Source organism: Oryx dammah, unplaced genomic scaffold (assembly GCF_014754425.2).
Source record: "Oryx dammah isolate SB20612 unplaced genomic scaffold, SCBI_Odam_1.1 HiC_scaffold_29, whole genome shotgun sequence".
NCBI classification, from domain to species: Eukaryota; Metazoa; Chordata; class Mammalia; order Artiodactyla; family Bovidae; genus Oryx; species Oryx dammah.
In genome coordinates, this window is record NW_024070213.1 from 70859349 (window position 1) to 70885116 (window position 25768).

General features: G+C 42.5%; 1 protein-coding gene across 1 annotated transcript in view; it reads right to left on the minus strand.

The window, feature by feature from the left end:
- GRIP1 (glutamate receptor interacting protein 1) overlaps positions 1 to 19934 on the minus strand; it is a 751108-nt gene extending 731174 nt beyond the window's left edge. Inside the window, exon 1 of the mRNA XM_040233396.1 lies at positions 19808 to 19934. Coding sequence (XP_040089330.1) covers positions 19808 to 19865 — 58 coding nt within the window. The 5' untranslated portion in view covers positions 19866 to 19934. The remainder of the gene's footprint in view (positions 1 to 19807) is intronic.
- Positions 19935 to 25768: the final 5834 nt, after the last annotated feature.

Sequence of the window (25768 nt, forward strand, 5' to 3'; positions counted from 1 at the left end):
AATTGCTTTCTCCAAAGTTGTACCTTTGGAGTATCTATTTCAGCACTCTGAAAGGGCTTTCCTGCTCTAATAGGTAAAAAGTTCTCTTGTGGTAGTTCTACTGTCTTTACCAGTATTGACTATTTCTCCAAATATGTATTAAACATTTGCATTTCCTGTTCTCTGAGCTGCCTAGCCGTATTATTTAACAATTTACTCCGTCACTCTGTATTTCTTGCACCAGTAGCTGTATTCTGCTTCCTGGTGTTTCCTCTTCTGTCCTCTGGACAAAGCTGGTTCTGTTCATCCTTTTCTCTAAACTTCAAAACATCTGTCATGATCACACACAGACATACACACACCCTATTTGACAAAATTAAAATAATTTTAATTAAAAAGTAAAAATATTGTTGCTTATAATACAATATATACATATTGTAGAAAAAAATATAGACAATATAAACAGAAAGTCACAGATAAGCACTGTTCACATTTTAGTATATCCTTCCAAATTTTGCTCTGTGCTACACCATTTTTAAAAGAACATACGTGCATACTGTGTGCACACTGTTTTGCAATTGTTTTTTTTACTTAACTCTATTTCACAAACCATACCATCAAATGCCCTTCATGGTGTTTTTAATGCTCACAGAACACTATGGTAGGTATTAGGTATTTGAACTAATGCCTGTAATAGTCCATTGTAGGTTAAGAGCACGGACTACAAGGGCATATATGCATGAGTTCAAATCTTGCCTCCAAAACCCCAATTATGAGACTCAGTTTTTTTAAGCCCTTTGTTCATTGGTAAATGAGGATAACTATTTTCTATGGACCGTTATCTAAATTAAATAAAATAATACAATTTATAAAGCAACTTAACAGTATGGTAATAATAGGTATTTAATAATTACTTATCAAATTAACAGGGCTTCCCTGGAGGCTCAGAGGGTAAAGCGTCTACCTGCAATGCAGGAGACCTGGGTTCGATCCCTGGCAGGGGAAGATACCCTGGCAAAGCAAATGGCAACCCACTCCAGTACTCTTGCCTGGAAAACCCCATGGACAGAGAAGCCTGGTGAGCTACAGTCCATGGAGTTGCAAAGAGCTGAACACAACTGAGCAACTTCACTTTCACTTTTCTTTTACTTTTCACTATCAAATTAATGAAGGATCAATTAAAACCTTCTGTTTTAATTTCCATTTCTTTACTAGTCTTGTATATTTGGATTTGTACGTGTGTGTGTGTGTGTGCGTGTGTGAACATCTGCATGGGTGATTTGTCCTATGCCAACTCTTCATATCTTTTTCATATTTCTACTGTAGTGTTTTTCTTATTATGGCTTTAAATTCATTTGCTCATTTATTCACTCACTCATTCTTCCAACAATGACTTATTAAAATCTACTATGTACTTATTTTATTAAGGATAGTAAAGTTTTGTCTTTTACATTGCAAAATGTTCTTTCTAGTGCAGTTTGCCTTTTAATTTTGTTTATGGTAGGCTCTGATGTATAGAAATATTAAATTTTTATGCACTTATTCTATTTCTTATTTTTTGTAACATGCTTAGAAATTCCTTCTCTACCCTAAGGGAATCCTTTATTATTTGGATTGAAAAACTCTGTTTTTAAAAAAAGTCTGAGGTCTGAAATGAAAAAAATATATGTAATAATTGGTCTGATATAGAACCACCTTTATAAAATATTTGTTTACCCTATAATTTGTTTTTCAAAAGCAGGCCTATTTACTCATATTTGTGTTTCTGGCATGGAGCACAGCATATTACGACACGTGATTGGTCGTCAACAAATGCTGAGCTTGCTCAATTAGATAAACTAGAGCAATCAGGAACCAAATGTCAGAATTGAAAGATTTTAATTACAGTGACCCTACAGTACTACAAAGAAAACATCAAGAAAGTTCCAAATCAAACACAGACGCTCTTCTGTTGCTGAGAGGACAACACCTGCTCTTAACAGGTTTCAAGCCCCAAATATCACTACTAGTCTAGGGGTAGCATTTCTCTAAGTGCGCACTGAACTGCATTACCCTCCAACAGCAAGTCCTATGAGCAGATAAATTTGGCAACCACTTCACATTGCTATACCCCTCCTCCTCAGCTCACCCACATACCACAGACACAATGAACTTCTGCACAAAAACCTCAGAGAAACTCTGCAGGTACTCATTCTCAAAGGAGACAGAGAGGAAGCTGAGTCGAGTTTGTCTAGGGTACACAGACAGAAAAGAGGGAACCAGGGAAATAATGGGTCCTAGTCAGTATCCTGGAATTCAGGAGGATCCTGGACAAAGCACATACTGGCTGCTGCTGCTGCTGCTGCTGTTGCTAAGTCGCTTCAGTCGTGTCCGACTCTGCAACCGCAGAGATGGCAGCCCACCAGGCTCCGCCATCCCTGGGATTCTCCAGGCAAGGACACTGGAGTGGGTTGTCATTTCCTTCTCCAATGCATGGAAGTGAAAAGTGAAAGCACATACTGGGGACACACAAAAAGACCAATGACTGGAAGAGACCCAGGCAAGAGACACTGAAGGATGTTGTCAGGACACAGGCAGTGTAATGGAATGAGAAAAAAGTTAACATGGAAAAGGTTTTTAAAATGTCAAAAAAAAAGAAAGTAAACATGGAAGCACCCTGGATAATCATGCAGCAGGACCCAAAAACAGGAAGCAGGGATGCAGTGAGAGCCTGAAGACGCAACAGAAGGATATGGCAGTCTTGTCAATCCCAACCAAGAGCTGGGCTGCACAACATGAAGTGGGATCTCTATGGATGCCAATCATTTGCTTCCAAGACAGCCTGATTATTCAACACTCATTACTAGCAGCAGTACAATGCACTCTGCAGAGGGATTTTTTTTAAAATTTTTCTCCTTGATGATCTGTCTGACATGGCAGAAGGAGTTATATGTGAAAGCTTGGTTGTAGCCAGTACCATGTTCCTGATTTATCCCAGTGATGGGTATCATCTGCTTGGACTAGTACCCTGGCAGCAGTTTCCTTGAACCTGTTGTGATGGGACAGAGAGTACCAAGTAGAAGGAGCCATCAGTGGGGAGACTTCGACAACAAATCAAGTTCTACCAGGCAGGGCTCCCCTGGGAGACTCGGAACCAGGCTAGACAATGAACAGTGTGGGGTCAAAGAGGTACACCTAGGCGTCAGTGGAACGGCAAGCCAGGCAGCTCCTTTGGCTGTAAATAATGCAAGGTCCCAGTGGCAGAAGAAGTCTGGGCTGGCAAAAGCAATCCCTCAGTTCCCAGGTTAGGTTGGCCACAACCTTGCCAGAGAGTGACTCTGCTGTTTCTGCTTTGTTTTTCTGTAACCATATAACTGGAGCACTGAAACAAAGTCTAAATCATCACATCTTTGCAAGTTCTCTACACTGAAGGATAAGAGTTTATTCGGAACATTTAGTTTATTATCTTGGTTTAATATATCTTGAAAGCCTTGAACTGAACAAAGCTATTCTTCAAATGAAGTCACTGACAGGAAGAGAACTGGAAATTGTGATTCAAGAGCTTGATGTCAAACCAAACCACCTATCAGCAATAAAATAAACAGAGGCATGTGGTTTTAAAATCAGTCCTTTCATTCAGATATGTATATTCTACAACAAGTTGCAAGTCCTTAAGTCTGATACAAATTAGTCTAGATGAGCTTCTAGGTTATATTCATAATTACTTTTTCAAATATTTTAACCAATTGTTGCTGTTACCAAATATTTATTTTAGAGAAATTTGTGAATAACCCCTGTCCTCCTCTTGAGATACAGGGATCTCCAAATATCCTGGAACCCACTTTGAAAAACAATCCTCAGGTAAATGAATCATCCACAATTACAAGAAAATCTGGACTTGTCTTGTATGTGATCTTATAATTAGTACACTCTAGATTTTACTGACACGTACTTTTAAACATAAGAGATACAGTTTGATCCCTGGGTCAGGAAATCCCCTCGAGGAGGCATGGCAACCCACTCCAGTATTCTAGCCTGGAGAATCCCATGGGTAGAGGAGCCTGGTGAGCTATAGTTTATGGGGTCACACAGAGTCAGACATGACTGAAGTGACTTAGCATGCACACAATTTTACACCTATTCTTAAAATCTACTACAACCCTGCAGAGTAGATATTGATATGGTCTTTTTACAAAGGAAGAAACTGAAATGTCAAATAATTTGTCTAAGACCAAAGAACCAGTTAGTGTACGAGTCAGTATTCAATCACTGATACACAAGCAAATGACAGTTTCCATAGGAAAATTAGTTGCTAAAAAGGTACTTTGTGGGGAGGAACAACTGCATTAAATCGGTTTCCTTACTGTAGGTATGATTTATGGTCATGATGAAATTGGAGATTATCTCCCATGCAATCAATCATATCTAAAGAAAAAATGTTGTACTACTAATAGTTAAGAGTGCATGTACCTATGAAAACAGCTTAGAATTATATAGGAACTTCCCTGGTAGTCCAGTGGTTAAGATTCCATACTTCCACTGCAGGGGGCACGGTAAGACCCCGCATGCTGTGCAGTGCAACCAGAAAAAAAAATGATGCTATATAATAACACTATATTTTCATATATATATATATATATTCCCTAATAGGTTTGCTATATAACTATGCAGCCCTTTGGTTTCAGTAATAAACAAGGAAATTGATTAAGTACTACTTCCTGTATTTCACATTAAGAATAAAAACAAATGACATAATAAATTATTCAATTAAAGGCTGTTTTTTTATTTTACTCCACTAGAGTACAATGAATTGGCTTAGAAAAAATAGGGCAAAAACACTAATCTTTACTGGCATGTTAATACACACTTGGTAAAACCAAATGGACTCATCTAGGGGTGGAAGGAAGTTATTTGAAAGATACTGTCTTCAGTTCTCTTTTAAGAATGAAGAATGAAAAAAGTAAACTACTCAGACTTGTTTTTTAAAAACATCTTGTCCTTGGCATAATTTCTTCAAATGCCACATATAACAAAAACAAAAAATATTTTTTTACTTAAAGCAATTGCATGATACAATCCAATGCTAAGTCCTAACATCAGGTGGTAAAAAACACTCTACCCTTGACTTGAACATGGTTTTTGCCTCTCGAGAGAGGAGAACAAATAGACTTATTCCTTTCCTACCATGATTTCTCACAATGCCAACTGACTTATTCATTCATTTTACAAGTGTTAAATATCTACACAGTGCCTTGCACCATGGTAGGTGGGATGGACACAAATAAGATTATGACAGAGCTGCTGACACAACAATCATATTTTAGAACATCAGGAAAAAGATTTTCACTGGAAAACGTTACTCTGTCATTTTTCTGCTTTACAACACCAACTGTACCATCAACAGAGGTATATTCTAGCAGAAAAATATTTACAGCTTTAAGACATTAAAGAGCACTTTACAAGAGCCAGTTCACAGATTGCCAGTAATGGAAGGGAAACTCTCTCTCCTCATCTGCCATCCTCCTTCTTCTTCAACCCCAAAGGGGAGACTGGGACTGATATGGCTGTTGTTGTAGTCGCCAAGTCACATCCTACTTTTCTGTGATCCTATGGACTTAGCCTGCCCGGCTCCTCTGTCCATGGGACTTCCCATGCAAGAATACTGGAGTGGACTGTCATTTCCTTCTCCAGGGGATCTTCCTGACCCATGGATCGAACCCATCTCTTCTGTGAATTCTTTACTACTGAGCCACCAGGAAATACCTTACGGTACTAAAATTTTTCCTCGTTCTCTTCCCCTAGAATCAAAATGCATGAAGCTCAAACACAAACCTGCAAGCAAAATGTAAATAGGAACATAACTACTCCATCATCTGAAAACCATTCCTCTTGCTTTCTCAGTATCACTGCCTTGACACCTCTATTCATTCAACAGATATTTACTAAGCACCTACTGGGAGCCAAGTACTCTTCTGTGTGCTGGGGGTGGTGCAGTAAGAAAAAACTCTGCCCTCAAAAGACACATGTATCCCATTGTTCATTGAAGCACTATTTACAACAGCTAGAACATGGAAGCAACCTAGATGTCCACCAACAAATGGATAAAGAAGCTGTGGTACATATACACAATGGAATATTACTCATTAATATTATAAAAAGGAACACATTTGAGTCAGTTCTGATGAGGTGGATGAACCTAGAACCTATTATACAGAGTGAAGTGAGCCAGAAAGAGAAAGATAAATATCGTGTCCTAATGCACACATAGAAGAAGGCAATGGCACCCCACTCCAGTACTCTTGCCTGGAAAATTCCATGGACCGAGGAGCCTGGTAGGCTCCAGTCCATGGGGTCGCTAAGAGTCGGGCACGACTGAGCGACTTCACTTTCACTTTTCACTTTCATGCATTGGAAAGGAAATGGCAACCCACTCCAGTGTTCTTGCCTGGAGAATCCCAGGGATAGAGGAACCTAGTGGGCTGCCGTCTATGGGATCGCACAGAGCTGGACACGACTAAAGAGACTTAGCAGCAGCAGTAATGCACATATATGGAACCTAGAAAAACGGTTTAAAGAATTTATTTACAGGGCAGCAATGGAGAAACAGACACAGAGAACAGACTTATGGACATGGGGAAAGGGGAGGAGACGGTGAGATGTATGGAGAGAGTAACATGGAAATTTACATTACCATATGTAAAATAGATAGCCAATGGGAATTTGCTCAAAACAGGGGCTCTGTATCAACCTAGAGGAGTGGGATGGGGAGGGAGATGGGAGGGAGGTTCAAAAGGGAGGGGAAATATGTATACCTATGGTTGATTCATGCTGAGGTTTGGCAGAAAACAGCAAAATTCTGTAAAGCAATTATCCTTCAGTAAAAATAAATTATATAGTTAATTAACTAATAAAAAAAATAAAAACCCTGCCCTCAAATGTGCTGGTCTCAGGATGGCTTTACAACAGTCTTAAGAATTAGTGAGTTTTTGGTGATGTGAGTTAGGTCTATTCATATTTGCCAAATTCAAATTAAAAGGGAATATTTTTAAACATAAGAGTACACAAGTACACATTCCATTAGCCACCAGAATGAAGACGCTCATCACACGTCATGGAACCTCTGAAAACTACTGAGCGCTCACAAGAGCATGAGGGTGCAAGAGGCAGCTAATCTCTAAGCATTGTTATGGAAATAACAGCCTCTCTGAAAGCATCCTAGGGACCCCCAGAGGCCACAGGACCTCACTTTGAGATTTGCCAGTCTAGGGTATGGCCATGTGGCAGACATCACAATTGAAAGAGAGGATACAGGACTGAAAAATGAAGAAACAAGAGGGACAATTTATGTGAATACTGAAATCACAAGACATGCTAGAAGTAGGGCTGGAGCAAGTACTAGCAAGCCAGGAGTTACTATGGTCAAAGAGCACAGAGAGCAACTGCAACAAGGAGGAGCCACGGTTTTGTGTGGTCTCATGGCATGATACTCAACATTCAGGATTGTTAGAAAGGAGGGAGGAATGGTCTGGAAGCAGCAAAGGAGGACAAAGAGGACCTTCTGCTCCTCCTCCAAGAGTGTGTGGGAGACAACAGCCACCAACTGAGAAGGCACAGAGGAAGCTCTGACTGTGTCATCTGTTCAAAACGAGCAGTTTTCAGACACCTAAAGATGAAATTCATAGGAACACTACCTGAACCACTGAGTCATCTTCTGTTCCTGCCTGTTATGGACTGAATGTCTGTGACTCCTCTCCATGCCCAACCCTGCCAATTCATATGTTGAAACCCCTTACCCATAGAGTGACTATAGCTGGAGACAGGACACCCAAGGAAGTCACTAACGTTAAACAAGATCGTAAGAGTGGGGCCCTGATCCAACAGGGTTAGTGTCCTTAAAGGAAGAAACAGTAGCGAACTCTCTACACCCCAGCCCCCCGATCTTATTCTCACTTGAAGGGAAGGCCATATGAGCACACACAAGTGAGGACACAGCCACTGGAGGCACTACAAGAGAGCTCTCACAAGAAACTGACCAAGCTGACACCGTGATAAGGACTTGTTGCCTCCAGAACGAAGTAAATGCATTTCTGTGTTTTAAGCCTCCCAGCCTGTGGTGTTTTGTTATGGCAGCTCAAACAGACTAATACACTGCCCTCCTTCCTTTTTTGTTGACAGTATGAGCAACAGAGGCTGAGAGGGTAAGGATTTTGAGTAAATGCAGTCACTGAAGGCAGAGCCCAGATCACACTTGATAATTTTACATGACTGTTAGTGAAAAAACTAGGACTGCTTTTTGGTGGCAGGGTAAAGACAGACAGATAGACAGGGACAGAGATATATCTCAGCATTCAAATTCACGAAAAAGCCAGATCAGGTGCTTTCTTACTTCTTAGAAGTTGCGGCAGTACAGGTGTCTGATTCCAACCTGGCAAATTTTCATTCTCTCAAATAAAATTATGAGCGGGGGAATGGGGGTGGGGGGTGGGGGAGCGGGTAGTGAAATAGTTGGAGAAGGCAATGGCAATCCACTCCAGTATTCTTGCCTGGAAAATCCCATGGATAGAGGAGCCTGGTAGGCTGTAGTCCATGGGGTCGCTAAGAGTTGGACACGACTGAGCGACTGAACTGAACTGACTGACTAATGTGCTCTTAATGGAAAAGTCAAGTGTTTTCCATCTTCAGTAGGAAAGAGATCTTGAAGGCAAAGTGAAAGCAGCTACAAAAAATAAATTACATTTCATTTGTTACTTCAGTTCAGTCACTCAGTCACGTCCGACTCTTTGCAATCCCATGAACCGCAGCACGCCAGGCCTCCCTGTCCATCACCAACTCCCAGAATTCACCCAAACCCATGTCCATTGAGTTGGTGATGCCATCCAACCATCTTATCCTCTGTCATCCCCTTCTCCTCCTGCCCTCAATCTTTCCCAGCATCAAGGTCTTTTCAAATGAGTCAGCTCTTCGCATCAGGTGGCCAAAGTATTGGAGTTGCAGCTTCAACATCAGTCCTTCCAATGAACACCGAGGACTGGTCTCTTTTAGAATGGACTGGTTGGATGTCCCTGCAGTCCAAGGGACTCTCAAGAGTTTTCTCCAACACCACAGTTGAAACGCATCAATTCTTTGGCACTCACCTTTCTTTATAGTCCAACTCTCACATCCATAGATGACTACTGGAAAAACCATAGTAAGTCCATTTTCACATGCACATACATCCACCTTTCAGAATTCTGCTTCCCAACCTCAGCTACATAAACATATTCTAAACCAGCACTATTCAAAGTAAACCAGTACTAAACCAGTACTGTCCACACAGGCACTGTACACAGTGCTAGTCAGGAAACTGCTTATTACCCTTCCACGGTCAGATGAATAGTAAAAATGAGGGTAGATGCTTAGAAATTCCTGCAGCAATTTGGCATTGCTCCAACATCTAAGTCTGTGATGAATGGGCTCATCTTATTGAACAGGATGCCATGTGGACAGACTCAGGTAGAGTTTCATATGATGCAATCACTCTAGTTCCACATACTGGGGGAAATCCAGCCCTTCACCATGAGCAGTCAGAGGTACTAATGTCAGTTCAGTTCACTTCAGTCATTCAGTCATGTTCAACTCTTCGCAACCACACGAACTGCAGCATGCCAGGCCTCCCTGTCCATCACCAACTCCCGGAGTCTACCCAAACTCATGTCCATTGAGTCGGTGATGTCATCCAACCATCTGATCCTCTGTCGTCCCCTTCTCCTCCTGCCCTCAATCTTTCCCAGTATTAGGATTTTTTCAAATGAGTCAGCTCTTCACATCAGGTGGCCAAAGTACTGGAGTTTCAGCTTCAGTATCAGTCCTTCCAATGAACACCCAGGACTGATCTCCTTTAGGATGGACTGGTTGGATCTCCTTGCAGTCCAAGGGACTCTCAAGAGTCTTCTCCAACACCACAGTTCAAAAGCATCAATTCTTCGGCGCTCAGCCTTCTTCACAGTCCAATTCTCACATCCATACATGACTACTGGAAAAACTATAGCCTTGACTAGACAGACCTTTGGTGGCAAAGTGACATCTCTGCTTTCTAATATGCTGTCTAGGTTGGTCATAACTTTTCTTCCAAGGAGTAAGCGTCTTTCAATTTCATGGCTGCAGTCACCATCTGCAGTGATTTTGGAGCCCCCCAAAATAAAGTCTGACACTGTTTCCACTGTTTCCCCATCTATTTCTCATGAAGTGATGGGACCGGACGCCATGATCTTAGTTTTCTGAATGTTGAGCTTTAAGCCAACTTTTTCACTCTCCTCTTTCACTTTCATCAAGAGGCTCTTTAGTTCTTCACTTTCTGCCATAAAGGTGGTGTCATCTGCATATCTGAGGTTATTGATATTTCTCCCGGCAATCTTGATTGCAGCTTGTGCTTCTTCCAGCCCAGCCTTTCTCATGATGTACTCTGCATAAAAGTTAAATAAGCAGAGTGACAATATACAGCCTTGACGTACTCCTTTTCCTATCTGGAACCAGTCTGTTGTTCCATGTCCAGTTCTAACTATTGCTTCCTGACCTGCATATAGATTTCTCAAGAGGCAGGTCAGGTGGTCTGGTATTCCCATCTCTTTCAGAATTTTCCCACAGTTTGTTGTGATACACACAGTCAAAGGCTTTGGCATAGTCAATAAAGCAGAAATAGATGTTTTTCTGGAACTCTCTTGCTTTTTCCATGATCCAACGGATGTCGGCAATTTGATCTTTGGTTCCTCTGCCTTTTCTAAAACCAGCTTGAACATCTGGAAGTTCACGGTTCATGTATTACTGAAGCCTGGCTTGGAGAATTTTGAGCACTCCTTTACTAGCGTGAGATGAGTGCACTGTAGATCAGCCTAATACTACCACCAGCTGCACTGCCAATACTGGGGCTTGCATTTAGGACCACAACGGCGCAAAAGAGACCAATGAGAATGGAGGACTTCATAAGAAAATGATGTGCTCATGCCCAAGAAAGACCAGATGACATCAGACTATTAAGACCAATGTTCCATGGGAGTTTAACCAGAGAATAAGTGATGATACTATTTTCCCTAGCAGCAAGTACCACACTCATACACCAGAAGGAATTTTGTTCCAGGCAAATAATATCAAATGGCATGAAATATATGGTCATTTCAAAGATTGATTTTTTTTCGTAGTTTTGTTTATATTTCATTTGTAAAATCTGTTTGGGTTTTGTGGTTGCATGAGAGTTATAAGCATCAGGAGTTTACATGTAGTCTTACATTAATACATATTTAAGTAACGTAACAGAAATAAAGTCTGCAGTGGAGGTCTGCAAGAATTTTCCCTTCCTTAAAAAGATACCATGCACAATTTCAATTTGAGAAGTAATGGGGTCTTGGGCATTGCATTAAGGTCAGAAGCCTGGACGGGAGAACAGCAGAAACTGAATAGGGAGTGGTGGCAAGGTGCAGTCAGCATCTGTACTAAACATTTCCAAGCCCAGTGGGGAAAGAGGCTGCTTGGAAGAAATGTGCAGCCTGTAAGCATGTATTGCAATTTAGTTACATCATTTGAGTTATTTTTTTATAAATGGGAGCCTAAGGGGGGAACTTCATAACATGGTTAAAACTTCATTTTGGGAGACTAAGAATTAAGAGAAATATCAATAACCTCAGATATGCAGATGACACCACCTTTATGGCAGAAAGTGAAGACGAACTAAAAAGCCTCTTGATGAAAGTGAAAGAGGAGAGTGAAAATGTTGGCTTAAAGCTCAACATTCAGAAAACTAAGATCATGGCATCCGGTCCCATCACTTCATGGCAAATAGATAGGGAAACAGTGGAAACAGTGTCAGACTTTATTTTGGGGGGCTCCAAAATCACTGCAGATGGTGACTGCAGCCATGAAATTAAAAGACACTTACTCCTTGGAAGAAAAGTTATGACCAACCTAGAGAACATATTGAAAAGCAGAGATATTACTTTGCCACCAAAGGTCTGTCTAGTCAAGGCTATAGTTTTTCCAGTAGTCATGTATGGATGTGAGAGTTGGTCTGTGAAGAAAGCTGAGCGTCGAAGAATTGATGCTTTTGAACTGTGGTGTTGGAGAAGACTCTTGAGAGTCCCTTGGACTGCAAGGAGATCCAACCAGTCCATCCTAAAGGAGATCAGTCCTGGGTGTTCATTGGAAGGACTGATACTGAAGCTGAAACTCCAATACTTTGGCCACCTGATGTGTAGAGTTGACTCATTGGAAAAGATCCTGATGCTGGGAGGGATTGGGGACAGGAGGAGAAGGGGATGACAGATGGCTGGATGGCATCACCAACTCGATGGACATGAGTTTGAGTGAACTCCAGGAGTTGGTGATGGACAGGGAGGCCTGGTGTGCTGTGATTCATGGGGTCACAAAGAGTCGGACACGACTGAGTGACTGAACTGAACTGAAGAATTAAGATTTCTTTAATGGAAAGTTTCCAGTTTATGAAACAGAACTTAGGCAAAGAACGCCTCCCATCCAGAAATGGCCAATTAATAGATGTGATTAAGAATGTCAGTCTTTCAACAACTTCTTCCCTTTGTAATATAACCATGTAGCAATAACGGCTCTGACCCCGTAACAATTTTAGGAGGTCAGTATGCCAACAATCGTCACTACTTTCAAATAAGGAAATGGAGGTTCAGAGGTGCGGTCTGTGCCTAGACCAGATAAATAACATGGCCAAAAGAGGACTTTAATCCACTTTCCTAATTCTGAGTCCAGTATTAGAAGTATTTTTAAACTTGATTCACAGAGAATTTTGTTATTTTTAGAAAATAATAATTTTTTAAAACCTCATCCAATTCTGTAAGATAATAACTACCACTTTTCTCTTTTTCAGTTAAAAAAATCATTTTAAATTCCAGATCAGTATTAGGAAATAAGTGGGCAGAATGATAATTATTTTTCCTTTAGGATTATACAGTATATGAATTTTACATGATTAGAAGAAAAACTAGTGCATATTAAACTATCATCATGACCCAGCCTGGCACCCAATCACTTTGGTGGTCCTCTATTTTTACGTTATTCTACCAGATTAGATTTACATTTTCCCCTCCTTTTACATAGACTGTAAAGGAGGGAGTAAAGAAAGGCAACATGTTGTGGAAGGAATACCATGCTTTGTATCAAGATGCTGGGTCTCAAGCCACAACTGTGAATCTAATCACTACCTCCCACCAGAGACCTATGACCTCTACAGGTCCCTGCGTTCACCTGCTCACCAAGTCCTCCTTCTGAGAATCTCTGCATGGCCTGCAACAAACAGGGCAGTAGCCTCCTACCTGATTCCCACCTCTCCAGTCCCTCCTTTTCCTAATCTTTCCTCTTTGCTACCTAGGTGACCTTTCTAAGATGCAAATCTGATCCTTTCACTTCTCTGTTGGAAAGCCTTCAATTTACTTTTTATCCCTGGCTGGATACAATCTGAACTCTGCCACCTGGCATACATAGACCTTCCAAATCTGGCCGTCTCTGGTCTCATCTTCTCCAACTCAGTTTCCCCACCTTGTCATGCAATACATATTCTTATTCTACAGTCCGTATGCATGTTCATGTTCTATACTTCAGCCCCTTAAGAAACCAGTAGTGGGGAAAGGGTGGGATGATTTGGGAGAATGGCATTGAAACAAGTATAATATCATATATGAAATGAATCACCAGTCCAGGTTCGATGCAGGATACAGGATGCTTGGGGCTGGTGCACTGGGATGAACCAGAGGGATGGTACAGGGAGGGTTTCAGGATGGGGAACACGTGTACACCCATGGCGGATTCATGTTGATGTATGGCAAAACCAATACAATATTGTAAAGTAATTAGCCTCCAATTAAAATGAATAGATTTAAATTAAAAAAAAAAAGAAACCACTAGTGGTTCTTAGAATATTTCATCTCATAACGCCTTGGAACACACTATGCCCCCTGCCTGAAATATCTGTCCTCAATCCCCTCCTAACCTGAACTCTTCCCCTTCCTTCAAGTCCTGTACCATCTCACCTGTGCCACATCCTTTGAGAGCATTCCAAGAAGCTTCACTCTTCCCACCTGCACTCAGCACATTCAACCCCTCTTCTCTGCTCCCCTAGCATTAATCTGTACAGAAGGAAATAAGCTATCATATCCATGACTCTATAACTATACTTAATAATCCCCTTGACAATGGAAACAATGATTCTTCCCATCCTCAGCACCCATCATGTAAGTCAGATGTCAATAAATGTTTTCTAAATGTATGATATGTGGCCTTGGGCACATTTGCCCCTATACCAGAGTTTCTTCTGTTTCATGAGAGGGTCAGACTAGAATATATCAAAGACCTTGGCCTCTTAAAGCTCTGGTTTTAGCACAGCTTTTCACAAAACACTAGGCTTTCTTTATAAATGGTTTATGAAGTTTTTAGAGAATAAAAACATCATTTCATCATCAGGACACCTTGAGATGTCAAGTTTACAGATCTATACCAAGATATCATAAAAAAATAATACTGGATGCCATTACTGAGCCTTGAATTATATACAAGGAACTGACAGAAATTCACCTACTCTTGTTAATTTCATTTACTCCTCCCATGATGTAGATGTTGCCTGTCTTCATTTTAAACAAGAGAACACAAGGAACTTTGAGAAGTTAAAAGATCACAGAGCTAGGAGGCACTGAAATAGCTTTAAACTTACTGCTGTTTGACTTCAGATATCTTGTTCCCCACCACTTTGCTGGGTGAGGCGAAGGGATCTATCTAGGACACTAGCCTTGTCTCCATATTCTACTCAATAACTGATCTGGTGCTTAACGTTTAATCACTGTTGAGAGGCAGTAAGAAATTCAATCAGGAACATTTTAATCAGCAGAGGTACTTAAAGAACGTTAAGTTTCCCATGAAACTGACAAAACACCCTTTGGCAACTAACCTGTCTAAACAAGTAGATGTCATGAATGTGGAATTTTGTACCAATAGCTTTTTATATTTACATTTTGGATACCTTTCAATTTAAGAAGAAATAAACTTTCTTAAAAGATAAAACAGGAAGTTTAAACTCAGGTTTTACTCTTGTGTTTGAACAGCATACTCTGTTAGACGTGTTACTTTGTATTACTACTCTTCTTGTATTTTGTATTACTAAATTACTACTGTAATTCAACTGAAAATAAGCTGATCAATTCCTAAATGCCTTAAATCATCAGCCATCATAAAGCATTTAATACAACCATTTTAAAACCCATGATATTCAATTCTCAATATCCTTTGCCAAGTTAACTTGATACTTTTTTCTTCATGAAAAACCAAACAGGCCGCGACAGAACAAAGCATTATCTGAAGTCCCTTTGGCTACTTGGCCTTCTGATACATACCAGACTAAGAGTTTAGATGGATGGCTTTAATTAAATAAAATGCTGGCAAACTAGCAAATGCACGGTGGTTATTAACAATATAGTATTAAGCGTTTCCTAGTTCATCAGTTAGGAAAAGTACCTAATTCCTGTTCATTCTTGCCTTCATGGCAAACACTCTGAAAAAAAAAGAAAACTATGTGATATTTCAAGTCCTGTGGGGGAAAGCCATTCATTTATATGAGTTTAAGTTTAATCAAATAATTCCATTTAGAAATATGTTGGCATGCCAATTCTTACAGTTACAAACCTATCTAGCAAAGTCAGTTTGTCAAAAGTCCAAAATATACTTTGGAAGCTTTTCCACAGTATATATAACTATAAAACTCTTCTTGTGAATTCTTAATGAAATATTTGGTGGCAGTTTATTAAAAACCCATAAGACATTATAATGTTAATATAATGCTAACAACTGTATCTTAGGAAATGTAACAATTTCTTTTTCGAATTATCTTCTTTTTAGAAACTGATGTCCTAAGTCCTGGCTTTGTCACTTTAGGCAAATTTTTTCATTCTCTGGGCATTAATTTGTCCCACTTCCAGAGGAAGTTATAATACCTACCTTACTGGCATATATAAGGACTGTACCAAATAATGCTCATGAAATGTCAAACACACATGCTCAATGCATGGCAGACTCTCTGTACATTTTGATTTCTTCTCTTTTGCCCATACCACTCCCTGATCAAAAATCAAATTTCAAATTGGACTTTTTTATTAAGCAGGTTATGTGGGGTAGGTAGTCCATCAGTCCTTCCAATGAACACCCAGGACTGATCTCCTTGAGGATGAACAGGTTGGACCTCCTTGCAGGCCAAGGGACACGCAAGAGTCTTCTCCAACACCACAGTTCAAAAGCATCAATTCTTCAGCACTCAGCTTTCTAGATCACCAGATCTAGATCACCAGATCTTCTTGTGATATGGAAAGTGAAACAAACCAAAGATGAAACAAAGGCACACTACCTAAGCCCAAAAGCCCCCTGTGCTTTCACGTGGATATTTTATAAAAACTAATTCTTTATGTCCAAAATGATCCAAATACTCTCATCTGACAAGACAGAAGCAAAGCCCCAGACACAATCATTCCTACAAATGTTCAAAGAGAAGTTCTCAGGTTCACTTGTAGACCTTCAAAATTTAAGAGAAGCATGGAAAGGCAAGGGGGAAAGGAGCTATACAAATGCATGCATTTTCCTGTGGAGAATGTTGTACACACACACACATGCACGCACGCATGCACAGACACACTTACTAACCAAATCCACACAAATCAGAAGGGAAGCTACAAGGCAAAAGAAAGGCTTCATTAATTACTGAGGCACCTATTCCTTTACACTGAGATTTTCCTTCATTCTTATTACAGACGATCAGCTAATAAGTAGATTAAAACAAAGAATAAATTACTTAATTTAATTTGATTGGAAGGAATATTCAATAAAACAGGTTTCAGAATCATTTCTCCTCTCCTAAAACAGTTACCCAAAGTGTATTAGGCAGTTTCTTAAAGGATTGGGTTTATCAGCTCAGGCGAAAAATTGGGGGGAGGACAGAGAAATGTGTCTTGAATTTTAATAGTACGTGGGTGAATTTTTACCATACATGGGTGAATCTTAACATGTCATTTTGGAAGTGACTGCATTTACTGCAACAACCCATATGTTACAGTTTCTCTGCTCAGCACTGCATGCAGTGGCAATAGTTCACTCAGTACCATTTTGACAGAGGCATTCAAGATGAACCCAAGTTATGAATGGTGTGTAGGGATGGCTTGAAATTAAAGAGATTGGCCAAACCGCTCTTTGTATGTGACAATACCAAGAGGCAGTTTCCCTAAATCTTTGAATTGAGATTAGCATTTTTTCCAAGAATAACTACAGGAAAAAATGTTATGCTAGAGTAGTCTCCATAATGGATTTTAGAATGTTTAAATGTAAATTGGAGTTGAGGGCGGGGGGAAATGAGGAAGGAACAATGGTTCTATGAGCACAACTAACCTTAGAATTTAAAGATTCTAGAAATGGACTTTTTAGTCAATGTTATTCTCAGACAAAATTTTAAATGTATTTGTTTCCTCCATGCTCATTATTTTCCAAAGCAACCTGACAGTTTAATATTTCTGTTTCTATTTGACAAGAACCTAACTCAACACTGTTTGAATCACTTAAAAAGAAAAAAGTTAAATACAATCTGATTTCAAATTCAAATATAAAACTGCTCATTATTTTACAATAAAATTCTTTCAAAAGGATATGACCATCTCAAGCAACGTCCTCTGATATTTGCATTAGAAATCATGTAGGCAGCTCAGCTCATTCAAATACACACACACCCGTGCACACACACACAACTGAAACACAAACATCAGGTGAGAGATTTTAAAAGAAACAAAACACACATATTTGTACATTTCCAATGAAGCAGGACCTCAAAAAGAAATGCCACAACCAAACAAAAACAATAGTAATTAGAAAAGCATCACATAATATATGCAAGAAGTAAGAAACATTTCAAGTGAAAAAAGATACCAAGTAACAAATGGTCCCTGTTTTCTCCTACTGGAAAAGATAAGGCAGAATATCCAGTTTGACTTCCATTGTTATGTTCTGGAGGAAATTCAGTCTTATCTCCACCAAGCAGACAAGGGTGATCATCTTTCAAAGTTTATATTTAAAAGACATACAGGTACATTTTGTCACAATCCAAAAATCTACCCATTTCAGCATTCTGATAAACCTTGCTGGCAGCACTGCCAGATACATTTAACACCAAGTGCCCTGAATTTTACTTCATAGCCCAGGCACTCCATGCCTGACAGAAGGCTTCCATTAGTGCTTTTAGCTGGTTATAAATTGTTGGTACTACTATTTGCACCTTTTAAGATACTATCCACGAAGCGGAAAAGCAGAGGTGTTTCTAAAGCAGGGGTGTCTTTTTGACTGGATGAACAGTAAATTCGGTCACCAGAATGTATGCTGGAAAATGAATGCATCTCTAATCTCGAATAAAGAAGTGGTTAAAAAGGGATGAATTCCCTGAGTCATTAAATAGGATATAAACCAAAGACAGGTTGTGCCACCTAGAGAAAAACTGAAAAGCGTACAGTACATTCGTTCTTCAATAGTAGGCATTATTTCCAAAGCCTGAAACTTTTGGCATGACCAATAACCAAACCACCCTCCATATCCACTCATCACTCAGTTGGCTTCAGCTCCACTGACCACTCTGCCTTCTCCACTCACCAGATCGCAACTCCCACCTGCTCTCCCCGCCCACCCACCCAAGCAGTTTCATTTAACCTCAGCACTGACGGCTGCACAGCCCTTGCGGACCCGGCATCCTGAAACCCTTCCAATCCTAAAGCATTTTCCTCGAAGCAGTGCAAGCCAGGGTGAGAGGAGCCGTGGAATAAAGCCTGTGGACCATGCCAGCCATCCTCCCGCTGGATGCTAACACAGCCGCGGCGCACACCCCTCTAGCCCCCGGGGGCTAGAGGAAATTCTGGTGCACTCAGTACATCATATCCAGGTTACCAGCCGACCTCCGCACGATCCAAACACTGTGAAATGACCTCAACAGAACAGAGACTTGAAGGTGGTCAAAGGCCTTCAACTTTCCTCCGCCGCAAGCCACTTAAAGCAACGTGCCCAGTACACTTGTCAGGCTGAAGCACAAAAGGTCTCCAGGCCACCTGGCACGGAGAGCCGCTTTTTACGAAGAAAATAGACAGCAATTATGAAAAGCCCGCAGCCCTGCGGTATAAACTTGACAGCGGGGATTGCGCTGGGGCATAACTCTCATCTCCGAGGTATCACTGCCAGCCCCGGACCCTCAGCCTTGGGGGGCAGCATTCCCCCTCTCGCCCTTCCCCTGCGGAGACATGCGGCAGCGCCCACTTTCCGCCCCCAAGCTCTTCTTCCTCTCCTTGCTGAATTCCCCAGCAACTTTGGGCTTGGCAGTACCATCAAAGCCCAGCCATAGGCCGGGACACCGCCAAGGCGGTCGCGGCAGCGAGGAGGAAAGTTTGAGAAGTCACTTCAAGCACCGCAGGACCGCCCCCCTCCCTGCTCAGCACCCAGCTCACAGACGGCCGCCCGGGGCTCCACGTGCGAGCGGGCCCAGGAGACGCTCTCCGGGTCCCCACAAGTCCTCTCCAGAAAGAAAATCTTTGCACAACCGAAAAGTTCCCTGTTGCAGCACCTCTTTCTTCCCTCTTCCCCCTACCCCCTCCACTCTACACCCTCCCCCCTTCCCATAAAAAATCTATAGAGTTCGCAAGCCGCCGCCCAGACTCGCCGGCGGCCCACGAGGGCGCGGCGCCCCTCCCCCGTCCTCCGCGGACAGGAGGGAGGGAGCCCGGGGAGAGGGAGGCACCGGGGCGGCCCCCGGCCCAGACCCCCTCCCCGGCCCTCCTGGCCCGATCGCCCCGCTCACCTCTCTCCTGCTCTTCCGCCTGCAAGCAAATGGGGATATTCTTCTTCCACCCCGGCATGGTGTCTGCTCCCGGCGCTTGCTCTTCGGCTCGCTCCTCCTCGCCCGCTCGCTCTCCGTCTCCCGGGCCGGCCGAGTCACCCCGCGCCTCCCCGCTCGCCCTCCCCGGCTGGCCGCGGCGCTCTCGGGACTGTTCAGCAGGGCTGGGGCGCCGAGGCGGCTCCTGGGCGCATCGAGGCGGCGCCGCGCGCCCCGCGCTCGCCGCAAACTCGCCGGCGGCTCCGGGTGGCGGGGGCCGGGCCGGGCGGGCCGGGCCGGGCAGAAGGGGCTGCAGCCGCGGTGGCCGCGGTGTGGCCGGGAGGCCGGGCCGGGCCGGGGGAGGGGGCGCGTGCAGGCCGAGAGCGGGGACTGCAGAGCCCCCGGGAGGTGGGCGCGGGCGGCGGGAGTGGGCTCGCGCTGTCGCCTCTGTCCCCTCCTCCTCCTCCTCCTTCCCCTTCCTTGTCTCTCCGCCGCCAGCAGGTGGGATTCGGAGCCGCCGCCGCCGTCGCCGCCGCCGCTGCACAAAGCTCCGCGGGCGGCAGGACTGAGGCTGCAGGCTCCCCGGGCGCCTGGCGGCGGAGCCTCCCCCGAGACGCGCGCGAGGCGAGCGGGCACGGAGGGGGCGCGCGCGTTCACACCCTCCGCGCCCCGGGCGGCCGGCCTGCAAGGTACCGAGCTGGCGCCCAGCCGCGGCTGCCGAGCCCACGCCGCTCCTCCTCCCAAAACCCAAACCGGCGGCTCCACCGGCTCGAGCGACGACCTCGCTGAAGTAGGGGGCAGTGTCTCTCCCTCTAGTCCCTCCTCCCGCCGCTCTCCCCCGCCCGTGCTGTCGCCCCCTCCCCCAAGTTGAGACTTTTCAGCTACAGATTCGCTAACTTTGCCCTCAACTAAGAGAAATCGCAACTTTCGGATGGTCAGCGCCGGGCCCGGAATACATTTTCAGCTTGGGTGGGAAGGGTGTGAATAGAGAACCTCTTTTGTTTTAAATGAAGCCGGGAGATTTAATCGCAGTCTTTAAGTATCAGAAGGATTTTATGAACAGGTTTTATGATTAGTTTCTTCCCCTTGTCATAGGCTCATAGAATATCCTTGCAAGAATGAATTAGGGGGGAGGGGGCAGCTTTTCGATAGAGCCTGGAAGATTCTGCCCAGACTTGGGGGCGCTGGCTTGTGATTTCAAAAGGATAGTGCTAGGAGGGGCTTCTGACAGTCTTTCTGATGCCACTTGGCAATTGTCTGTCCTAAAGGGTTAGGCCATCCATCTGCCCCGAGGCTGGGGTTCTGGCTAGATAACACCTAAGTCTTCACCTCCTGAGTGTCTGATGGGAACTGAAGAATTCGGGGTCCCTGAGGCAATAACTACTGGTTTGTAGTTGTCAGAGACCAACCATTGCACTGCTAGGACTCTTTCTGCCGAGCAGTTTATTTTGGCCTCTGAAGAAACTGCAGTTTGTCCTCCCAAATTGAGGACGTTGGCTCTCAACAGACTTCTCTCTCTCTCTCTCCTCGGAGACATAATAATACAGCCAGAGGAAGGTAATAACCACAAAAGACAGAAAGATAGAATCTTTTTTCCCCTGCCACTGCATAAGCAGTCTTATCAAGCTGGGATCTTTGCTCCTGCTGCTGCCCCTTGGCTGGGTGGCTGTCTGTCATTACAGAACTGCCAAGCTGCCAAAGACAAGTGGCTGTCACTCCTAAACAAAGGAGAGGCCCAGGCCCAGGCACCTCAATGAGTAATGGAATTGAAGGGCTAAAGAAGACCAGAGTCAAACCATCCCTGGGGTTATCAGTAGAAATCCTGTCTGAGCTGCTCAAATCTTTCTTCCAGACTCTTTGAGAAGTAAAATCCAGAAAATCAATATGAATGTTGCACCTGTCACCCTTAAATGACCGACTCTCCATCCTGAAATTAACAAAATTCCTTGGGTAGTTTCCTCTTGTCCTACTCTTGTTTCAACATGGAATCTCAGCAGTCTTATGTGAATAACAGCATTTGTCATGGATTTTCCCAAAGAGACAATGGTGAAGGAAATGGCAACCCACTCCACTATGCTTGCCTGAAAAATCCCGTGGACAGAGGAGCCTGGTGGGTGATAGTCCACAGGGTCACAAAGAGTCGGACACGACTTAGCAACTAAACAACAAAAGGGAAAGCCCTAACCAGAACTGCAAGTCTGTACACAGGCAAAGACTTAGGTTTTGACGACATAGAAATGACTACAGCGTTGGCATGCTTGCTTTTTGTTTTAATTGCATATTATATAGCATTTTATATGTATGTGGTTGCTCTAACAAGCATAATTCCAGAAAACATACTCAATAAGGTAGGGACTAAACCATACTCTTAAATTGCAATCAGTGGTGTGGTTATCCCACCAAGATGAGTGATAGATTACAGTTGCTAGACAGTTCCAGCTCACAACTGTTAAAATAATAGTATTTTAATTGAGGTAGACAAAATTCCTACTATGTGTTAGACTCTGAGCTAAAAGCTAGAGATATAAGAGGGAATTGATATTTAGTAATGGAAGATCAAATTTATACATTTTCCTGTGTTTTAGGGATCAGATATTACTTCACAGATAATACAACTGAGACTGGCAAAGAAGCTCTTTAAGAATGGATTCGAATCTTCCCCAACCTCAAAGTTCTTATTGTCTCAACTCATATTCAACAACATCCAATGCCTTGTATCATGTTTGTATGTACATCTAAGTCATCAGTTGGGCTGTAAGTTCTGCAGGGGGAAGTAGGGTTTTTCTCTTTGCATCTCCAGAGCCAGTGATGGTAATGTCTCAGTCAATGATGGTAGATGATGCTGGCATTTAACCTCACTTGGGCTACCTTCAGCATGTTATCTAAGGAAAATAGGCCTTGACACTATGAAATCATTTGGTAATTTCAAACCAAAAAAAAAAAACAAACACTAAATCATTTAAGACTTGAGGCTGATATATTTGGTTCCATTGCCCAAAGCCACATCATATTCAAAGCATTATATTTAAAAACCTACTCCAAGGAAGTTGCAGTGTTATTGGGACCTTTATGGAAAAGATATCTACCAACTAGTAGGATATAAGATATAATTTTTCTCCTTTTCTAAATTTGAAAATCAGACTTCAACTACAACTTTGGGTTGGCCATAAAGTTCATTTGGATTTTTCTGTACGATACTGTGGGAAAACATGAACGAACCTTTTGGCCAACCCAGTACAAATGCATTGCCTATTTCTAGACATCAGCTCATTTAAATTAAGAATTTTTGCTCCTTTTCTGAACATAATTTCTTCCAAGTTATCTATGCACTTTCAATAGCTTTGCAGTCTGCGTTTACAGAAATCAAAGGTGAATTTAAATTAATTGTTTTACCTTGACTGGTACACAGTTGAACTCACAGTCCATAAGACACATCCCTAAACATGGCCTCAGTTGATCTACTACTTTTCTGTTTGCAATTTTCAAAGTAAAGTGAAGAAAAGACATGTTCTCCCACTACTAGGGCGTCCCTCACCTGGTAGAAAAGAAACACAACCTGTAAGCCAAAGGCTTTACTTTGACTGCTTAATCACCATTCCAAGCTTATGTGGATGCACTCAGTTCATTAAAGAAATTTGGAAATGCGTGTGACAGAGAGAGTGCACAGCTGCCCTTCTGTCTCCCTTGTACTCTGACAACTGAGCTTCCAGGCTCCTGCTCAGAGGGCCTTTCACACTAACAGAGTGTTATGACTTCTTGGGACTGAATTTCATGAGTTTGAGGAGTCCCCCAGGAGATGTAAAACCCCAGCTGTTATTTTGGATTGGCTCCAGGGCCTAAAAACAGCCACAATATATTTTTTTAATCGTGCATTGACTTTTACGAACACAAACGTTGCATGCTAAACAGCCACCTAACATTTCGATACTGCTACGAGAATGCAGCGATTCTTTTCTATTGCATGCAGTGAATTTGAAAACTCTTTCAACACCTGCTATGCACTGCTAGTGGGTACTGAGGATTCTTTTAGATGTTGTTAACTCACTTTTAGCTGCAAAACCCTCTTTGAACATTTAAAATGAAAGAGGAAGCTTCCTTGGCTAGTTTATCTTCTAGGGAAAGAAACAGGGCAGAAAGCAAACAGAATGAATCCAAGTGGGTTTTACTATAAAATCTTCAATTAGGAGAACGTTATGGGGAAAGGGGAAATGGGCAAGAAGCAGCAGCTCTAACATGAGTAATTAAAGTAAGGCACATGTGAAAGCCAAATCAAAGTTCATTCATGAAAAACTTTCGAGTGTATTTTTAAATGACAGTATGGCCTTCCCTTGTAGTTCAGTCGGTAAAGAATCTACCTGCAGTGCAGGAGACCCGGGTTCAATCCGTGGGTTGGGAAGATCACCTGGAGAAGGAAATGGCAACCCACTCCAGTATCCTTGCCTGGAAAATCTCATGGACACAGGAGCCTGGTGGGCTGCAGTCCATGGGGTTGCAAAAAGTTGGCCACAGCTGAGCGACTAACACACTTATGGGGCTCAGCGGTTGGAACTATTAGTTGTTAATCTTATGTGTCACCTTGACTAGACTACTGGATGCCCAAATATTTGGTCAAACATTATTTCAGGTATGTCTGTGAGTGTGTTTTGGATGAGGTTAATGTTTAAATCTATGGACTGAGTAAAGCAGATGGCCCTCATCTAATCAGCTGAAGGCCTGAATAGACAAAAAGGCTGACCATCCCCAGAGTAAGAGAGAATTCCCTGCCCCCTGACATTCTTTGAAGTAGGACATCAGATTTTTCATGTCCTTGGACTCAGACTGAAACTTCACCTCTATCTGAATTTCAAGCCTCCCAGTCTTTGGACAGGAATTCCATCATTGGTTCTTCTGGTCCTCAGGCCTTTGGACTCAGGCTGGAACCATAGCATCAGCTCTGCTGGGTCACCAACTTGCTGACGGCACGTCTTGGGACTTGTCACCTTCCCTAAGTACATAAGCTACATCCTTAGACTAAATCTCTTTATAAACACACACATATAGAGATATACCCACAGAGACACACATACATACACACAGACACAGAAACACACACACATACCCACATACATACACACACAGACACACACATACCCTCTACGATTCTGTTTCTCTGGAGAAACCTAATACAGAGATCTAGGTTCAACTCTTGCCTCTACCACATAATAGCTCTATAACTCAGGGCAATTTATTTAACCTCTGTGTTCCTGCATGTTTGAAATGTAATAGCTATATGGCAACGTGATGGTGAGGATTAAATGAGTTGGTACTTAGACACTTAGCACAGTACTTAAAATGTAGTTAATTGTAGTTGGAAAAATAGGATTACATTGGTTACAAAAGAAGTTATGGAAAGCAAACTCTTGAGATTTGTGGGCTAGGCTTCAAAAAGTACACGAACTCTCTAAAATGGTATGCAAATTTTTGTGTGCATGTTTATGAGTCCATCCTCCCACACCCCCTTGCCACACAGGCACATACACACTTGGGGATACAATAACATCTATAGTTCCTATCAAGTTCTCACAGGAACATCTAATCCAAAAAGAGGATAAAGGCCCCTGAAAAGAATGAGAAGACTCCAAAATAAAATTAACTTTTGGTTTTGCTAAAGAAAAGCACTGATCCAAAAGAGATTCTTCTTCCTAAATTAGCTTTAGGATTATGACACTCAAACTCCCATCTTCTCTTTCCCTTTGCATTCAGACTTTTCACAAAGTCATCCATACTGCTGACACCCAAGTTTGCAGTTCTGATTCACTCCTAAACTAATTCCAATTTCACTCTGAAAAAAGGCGTGATCATCATTTCAGGCCCGTAGGGCGAAAACCAGAGGAACATTTGACTCCGTCCCAAATCCTAGTTGGTTAACAAGTTCTTTCAAATCTACCTTTGAAATTATTCTTGGAT